Source organism: Coptis chinensis, chromosome 8 (genome assembly GCF_015680905.1).
Source record: "Coptis chinensis isolate HL-2020 chromosome 8, ASM1568090v1, whole genome shotgun sequence".
In the NCBI taxonomy this organism is placed as follows: domain Eukaryota; kingdom Viridiplantae; phylum Streptophyta; class Magnoliopsida; order Ranunculales; family Ranunculaceae; genus Coptis; species Coptis chinensis.
Window position 1 is genome coordinate 39,378,767 of NC_141463.1, and position 6,683 is coordinate 39,385,449.

Sequence of the window (6,683 nt, forward strand, 5' to 3'; positions counted from 1 at the left end):
TTTAATTCAATGACTTAGTTATTAAAACAAGTTATTATAATGAGTTAATAAAATGGAAGTCTTGCTTGGGAAGAAACTATGCCGGTTGAAATGAAGGAACTACCTATCTTCCAAGCTGAGAATGATTAAGTTAGGATATATTTAAAGTGATAGTTTGATAAGTAAAGACTGGAAATGTTTATATGTGGTTAGTCTACTCATACCAGCAAATTCCATTTTGCTCATCCATGTTTGCTTTGTTTTGGCAACGTGGGTGTGTTCTTGGGAACATAGGTGAAAGGCAGTGGAACCACGACATTTGGTTTGGATTTGTTTCTGGAGCAGTTCGGGAGTTTAATTTTATTAGGTCTAATCTTTTTGAAAACATGTAATAACGTAGTTTCATATCCATCATGACATGAGAATACGATGTTGAAGACCTATTATTCTTAGAGTTTTATATTGATGATTTTTGAAGCGGAAGAGAGTCTTTTAATAAAGTGATGGTTGAGAAAGTTTGGAGATATTTTGTTGTTAAGTTGATTCTTTTATGATGTGGTATTTTGGTTTTGGCACGGTGTTGTATCCACTCCGTCATGGCCTGGGTTTTTAGATAATTGAACGTAGCGATGTTTGAGATATTTATATTTCAAATATTCACTTTGTAATTATTTAGAAACTCAGGCTGTGACACTTGGTTTCAGTCTCACTCCAACTGCCCACTCTGTAGATCACATATCATATACAACCTCACTAATCACCATGGTTACTATGTCTCTATGTTAACTTTGTTGGAGACTCTGAGGGAAGACGCCATTGGAGAAACATCAAGTAATTCCCAAGTTGTTCATAAGCAATCTGTGCAAAATTCTGCAGCTGGGCCCGTCCAACATACGCCGATTGATTCAACTTGAACTTGACTTTCATTGTTCCCATTACTTAGTTCCTCCAGTTTAAAAAAATGTGGAAGATATGTTCTTCCTCGGAAGAACTTCAGGACCTCCAACAAACATTTTTTTTCCAAAACATGCTTAGGTGGAAACTGAAATTTGAGGCATGCCTTGAGTTAAATCAATGCAATCGGAAAGATTACATCCTGCTCTACTAGGAATTAGTTACTATTATTTCGAGGTGTAGTACCAAGACGGAAAGCTGATTTCTCTCGAGGCTCAGTTTTCCCAATCTTTTCGATTGATGAGGAGGCTCAATTCTCGAAGGATGGCTGACCAAAAAAACAACACTTGAAATGAAGTTAGAATGGAATTTCAAAAGGTATAGGAAAAGAAAAGGAGACAGTACTGTTATTGTCTCAAAGGAACAAACTATAAGCCCCAAATCCTGTAAGAATTTTTTGTCGGATTCCGAAAAAGAGTGTTTTCCATTAAGGTTGGAGGTCCTCTATCTACATAGACCCTCCACGAATGGTGCAACTAGCTGCATATACCCTCCACCAAGGCGAGATCAGACTTTTTTTTCACACCACGAAACCAATACTTGTGACTGCACGCAGTTTGTAGACATCCAACTCTGTTTCTGCGATGGGGAAAGCCATCGTCCAAAACATGAAAAACTTAGTGTGCGTTTGTTCTGAAGGAAAGACTATGGAAAGGAAAGGAAAATAGGTGTGGTCCACCTTTTCCATAGTTTTTTGGCTGTTTGTTTGTCCCATGGAAAGGAATAGGTCATTCCGTATGGAAACAAAACTAGGGAAACGGAAATGGTTTTGTGTCCGTGCTTACCCCCTAAAAAAAATGAGAAAGGAAAAGGAAAAAAACAAAAAAAAAAAAAAAGAGGGCGAACCACTTCAAAAAAAAAAGGAGGCGACAGCTAAAGCCACCACACCCTTCTTCTTCTCTTCTCATCTTATACCACTCAAACTTCATACTCTATCTCAGGTACTTTCTTTCTCTCTTGTCTTTCTCTTTCCTGACAGTGCTCTAGTAGTCTAGTCTAAATAGATGTTGCCACTTTCTCTGAATTTCTGGTCTGGCCTATGAAATCTATTAGGTTGGACTGCTGTTTTTACCCTGCTCTGCAACTTTTTTTTTTTTAGGTGGTGTTAGAAATTTTGAAATGAATTTTAGCCGCATTGTAATGAAATCATTCTTCTGAATTTATAAAAACTTTACTACTTGGTGGCGGCTCTTTACCTTCCAATATATACATGAGTAACTCATGACCTGCTCTGAAGATGCGTGCATATATTGTAGTTTAATGGTCGTAATTCTTTCATAATGATTAATCATTTGTTTATCTGAATAGTTTACTGTCACATAAAGTTAGCACCAAGGGATTATCGACTTGTTTAGGAATTATTGACTATTACTTCAACGTTTTTCGCTAATGCTATTTAATTAGATGCTTATTAACTTAGTTATGTATTAGTAATTTTAGAGATAAGGTTGGCATAATAGTAGGTAAGCTTTGTTATATTGGATGTATATTTAAAGTCTCCTAAACAAGGTTCTATTTCAAGTTTCATGCCCTCTAGTGACAATAATTGTGATCCCGACAATCTGCCGTCCTTAGATCGAAACTTGTGCTTCCATCTCTAAAAGTCAACTTTTTCAGTAGTGGACTAATTGATGTTTTCTTTTCTTTATCTCTCTCATTTAAAAGATAGCCAATATGGTGGACAGTTAAATATATTCAAGTCAAAGTTGAGAAAAGGATATTTTTTTTTTTTTTCTTATGGACACAATTTTTCATTCAATTTAGAAGTGTATGCAGTTGACCACCATCATTTGGTACTAGCTGTTTTTATGTTGATTGAGTTCGCGATGAGACTAGTTATGGCCATTGCTAATTGTTGTTTTAATGTTGTTTTAATTGTAACTCTGTTGATTAATAATGACTGTCTTAGGAATATGGATGACTACGAAATAGTTGCAGTCTTTTGTGTAATTGCTGCATATTTTGTAATGTCACGTATGCTTGAGAACATGCCTATTGAGAGGGTGCCACGTAGAAATCGGGACTACGAGAGACATCTAGCTCTAGAGAGGCTGTATTCAGAAGATGATAATAATTGTCATAAAATGCTCGGTTGAATAGAGTATGTTTTAATATCTTATGTGAGCGACTTCAAGAAAGAGGTTTGATTCGCTAGTAGGTGGGTTTTACGTGAAAGAACAAGTGGCAATGTTTCTTTACATTTTAGGCCACGATACACGTATGGGGCCTACTGCTTGGACTATGATAAGGTCACAAGAAACTATCCACCGACATTTTCATAGAGTTTTGCAATCTGTATTGAGGCTTGGTAGGGAATACATAAGACAGGCACGTCAAACGAACTCCCCAAAGAACAGAAGTAATATGAAGCCTTGGGCCATGAGATATTTTAAGGTAAACCGAGTAAAATACTTACTCTTAAACCTATCTAGCATTTGCCTTAAAGGTATAAAGTTAGTCGTAATTATATTTTTTTATTTCCTCGTTTTATAGGATTGTGTTGGTGCAATTGATGGTACTTTCATACCGGCAATGGTACCTATAGCAGACCAACCACGGTATCGCAACCGGAAGGGGAATTTAGCGCATAACGTTCTAATGGCTTGTACATTTGATATGAAAATATCATATGTATTGGCCGGATGGGAGGGTTCTGCTCATGATAGTCGGATATTGAGAGCTGCTCTAAACCATCCAAGGGAGAGCTTGTTTGTTCCACCTGGTAAATATTACTTAGCTGATGCCGGTTACCCACTTGCCCCAGGCTTCTTAGTTCCGTACCGGGCAACAAGGTATCATTTATCTGAAATTGGAGAAATGGCAGCACGGAACGAGAAAGAGTTATTTAACTTTAGACATTCTTCACTGCGTAATGTAGTCGAGCGTACTTTTGGACTTCTGAAAAAACGGTTCGCTTATTTGAGGACAACTCCTTTTTACAATGTGGATATACAAGTTGATTTAATCATAGCTTGTTGTATACTACATAATTTCATACGAGAGGTTGATCCTGTCGATGTTGGTGGATGGCCGGATGAACCGGATGTGGAGGAACCTAGAGATATGGGTAGCCAAGCTCGGGGGATTATAGTGCATCGAGGCCAACTAATGAGTGGAAGTTGTTCAGGGACCAACCTAATCGAGAGCATATGGAATGAGCGTCATATGTTTCAAACACAAAGAGAGTGATCGACTACTTTTATGTTTTTAGTTATTTATATGTTGTATTTGTTTTGGGTGGTAAGAATATGTACTTGCATCGACATTTATGCAAAGTGTGAATTGCAAATGCTATGGTTTGATTATATGTTGTTGATTAAAAACGATGAAATCTAAATTTTATGGATCTTTTCAATTCCTATGTACTATATTTTTTAATAATTTATATTGTGGAAATAGATGTGTTATGATCATATAATAATTTTAATAGGGATGACAACGCATAAGCAACACCTCAAACACCACAATCACCGATCTGCGATCGAGAAAGGGAGACTAGTTTGGACTCAATCTATGGATGATGTCATGTTAGAAGTTTTCTTGGAACATCTTGAAGGGTTTAAGGGGAACCGGTGGATGGAAGAAAGAAATCACATTCTTAGCTGTCATCAACCGAGGCAATGAGAGATCAGTTGGGTTTTGCTATCGATATTGAACACGTTGAAAACCGAATCAAGACAAAGAGGGCTGTGGTTAAATCATTCAAAGATTTGAGATCTTTTTCTCATAGTGGTTTTGGTTGGAATCCGGATACAATGATGATAGAAAGTGATGCTTTAGTATGGGCAGATGCAATTAAGGTAAGAATGTTTATGCGAACAAGTTTTGTTAGTTATTGTAGTATAATGAGTACTTTAATTATTTGATTCTTTGATAACATAGTTATTAGTGCTCAAGCTAAGATTTTATGTTCCTTTAATTTTGTGACAAATAATATATTTGTGTAAGCAGTTTTTGTTGGTTTAATTTCTGGTGTTGGTTAAGAAGATTCTTGAAAAATTGTGCTTGAGAATTTGGTCTCAGGGCTTGAATAAGATTTTTAGATCTGTGAGTCTTCTTTCCAATACAATTGGATTCATCTTGTTTCGATATTTGCATAGTAAGTTACGACTGTTTTAGTACATAATGGTCAGCCTGGATTTTTTTGACAAAGTTCTGTGTTTGGTGGCGTTCTGTGCATTTTCTGTTGGGAACCTCATTTCATGGCCTAAAAGTTAGTTGTAGAAAATCTAGTGTAGTTTCATACCCAATTTACCTTGTACTAATCCGAGTTATACAAATAAAGTTATGACAGTTTTAGCGCAGATAGGTCAACCAGGATTTTTTTGACGAAGTTCTGTGTTTGGTGGCGTTCTGTGCATTTTCTGTTGGGAACCTCCTTTCATGGCCTGAAAGTTAGTTGTAGACAATTTAGTATAGTTTCATACCCAATTTACCTTGTACTAATCCGAGTTATACAAATAAAGTTATGACAGTTTTAGTGCAAACTGGTTCAATATTTTTTTCTTGAAATCCAACAAATATTTTTTTATGTCGCAGGCAAACCCGAAAATGAAGACCTATAAAGGTAAGCAAATACCTAGGTTGTTGGAGTGGGTTGAAGTGCTTGGAGACAATATTGCTTGTGGTAACATACAAAAAACTGGTCTTACGGTGGATGAGGACGCTACAGTGGCAAGTGAGATGGACATGTCATCACAGGTTCAGTATTCAGATACTTTGCTTAGGGAAGGCATGCGTATCCATGTGGATAACTTCCCACCAACTAATAACGAGGGTGGAGGCTCCCACACTGCTACTTCCCAACCATCAAGTCAGTCTGCCCATCCAAACAAATTGCCTCAGAAGAAGCGCAAGAGCATGGAAGGTGAAGGCAATGATGTTATAGAAGGCATGAGGCTTGTTATGCAGAATGTGGCAGATTCTTTGCGTGTGAGGAGTGAAATTGAGCGTGAGAGGATTGCAGTTGAGGCTAGTAAGAACAATGCTCTAGCCCTCACTTGGGACCAAATTTGTTTAGCCATTGATGAAATTGATGTGTTGGATGAGGAACGAAGATTTGCGGCTATGGAGTTGTTTTCACAAGATGGTCTTTGAAAACCTAAAAATGTTTTTTCTCAAGATGAATACCAACAAACGTGCTAGTTGGTTATTGAAGAAGCTTGGTGATAATTGAGTGGATGGGTTCTCAAGTCTTTTGTGGTTGTTTTAGATACACTTTGGATATGCTTTCATGTGTTCTTTTTCTTTTTTATGATGGAGTGTTAAAAGTCTTTTGTAGTATTTCAGATCCATTAACTATTTTGGATGTTTTCAAGATTATTGTAGTATTTTATTATTGTTTTAGTGAATGCAACAATAGTTTATGTGTTTGAGGGAGTTATCTATTATTATTGTTAGACAATATTATATATGAGTTTGCAGGTGTCATACAAGTGTTCATACTCCTAAAACAGGGTAGTTTTTGTCTTTTTTTTTGTTCTATATGCTAAATTCATTTTAATTTACAAGTTTCATGTATATATCTGCAAAATGAAAAAGGTCATGCCATTTGTTTTTTATTTTATTTTTCCGAGAGCAATGAGTTTTGGAGAAAAATGATAAGTAGTTTGGAGAAAAATGATAAGTAATATTGATGAAGTATTCATGTTTCCAGCTTTCTTTTCCTTTCCACAGCTTTTGCATAACAAACAAGATTATTTCTTTCCTCAGTTTTACTTTCCTTTCCACAGTTTACCAAACAGACACAT

General features: G+C 36.4%; 1 protein-coding gene across 1 annotated transcript; it reads left to right on the forward strand.

The window, feature by feature from the left end:
• Positions 1–1,688: 1,688 nt before the first annotated feature.
• LOC147481444 (uncharacterized) lies at positions 1,689–6,304 on the forward strand. Its single transcript, XM_086581133.1, has 3 exons — positions 1,689–1,874; positions 4,364–4,733; positions 5,473–6,304. The coding sequence occupies exons 2-3, from the start codon at positions 4,554–4,556 to the stop codon at positions 6,028–6,030; spliced, it is 738 nt and encodes a 245-aa protein (XP_086437259.1). The 5' UTR covers positions 1,689–1,874; positions 4,364–4,553; the 3' UTR covers positions 6,031–6,304.
• The last annotated feature ends 379 nt before the right edge of the window (positions 6,305–6,683 follow it).

Bases quoted from the DNA above. Each gene is read 5' to 3' on its own strand.
- LOC147481444 (XM_086581133.1), top strand. From the start codon at position 4,554: ATGAGAGATCAGTTGGGTTTTGCTATCGATATTGAACACGTTGAAAAC. The intron at 4,734-5,472 runs GTAAGAATGTTT...TTTATGTCGCAG, and splicing joins TATGGGCAGATGCAATTAAG to GCAAACCCGAAAATGAAGAC.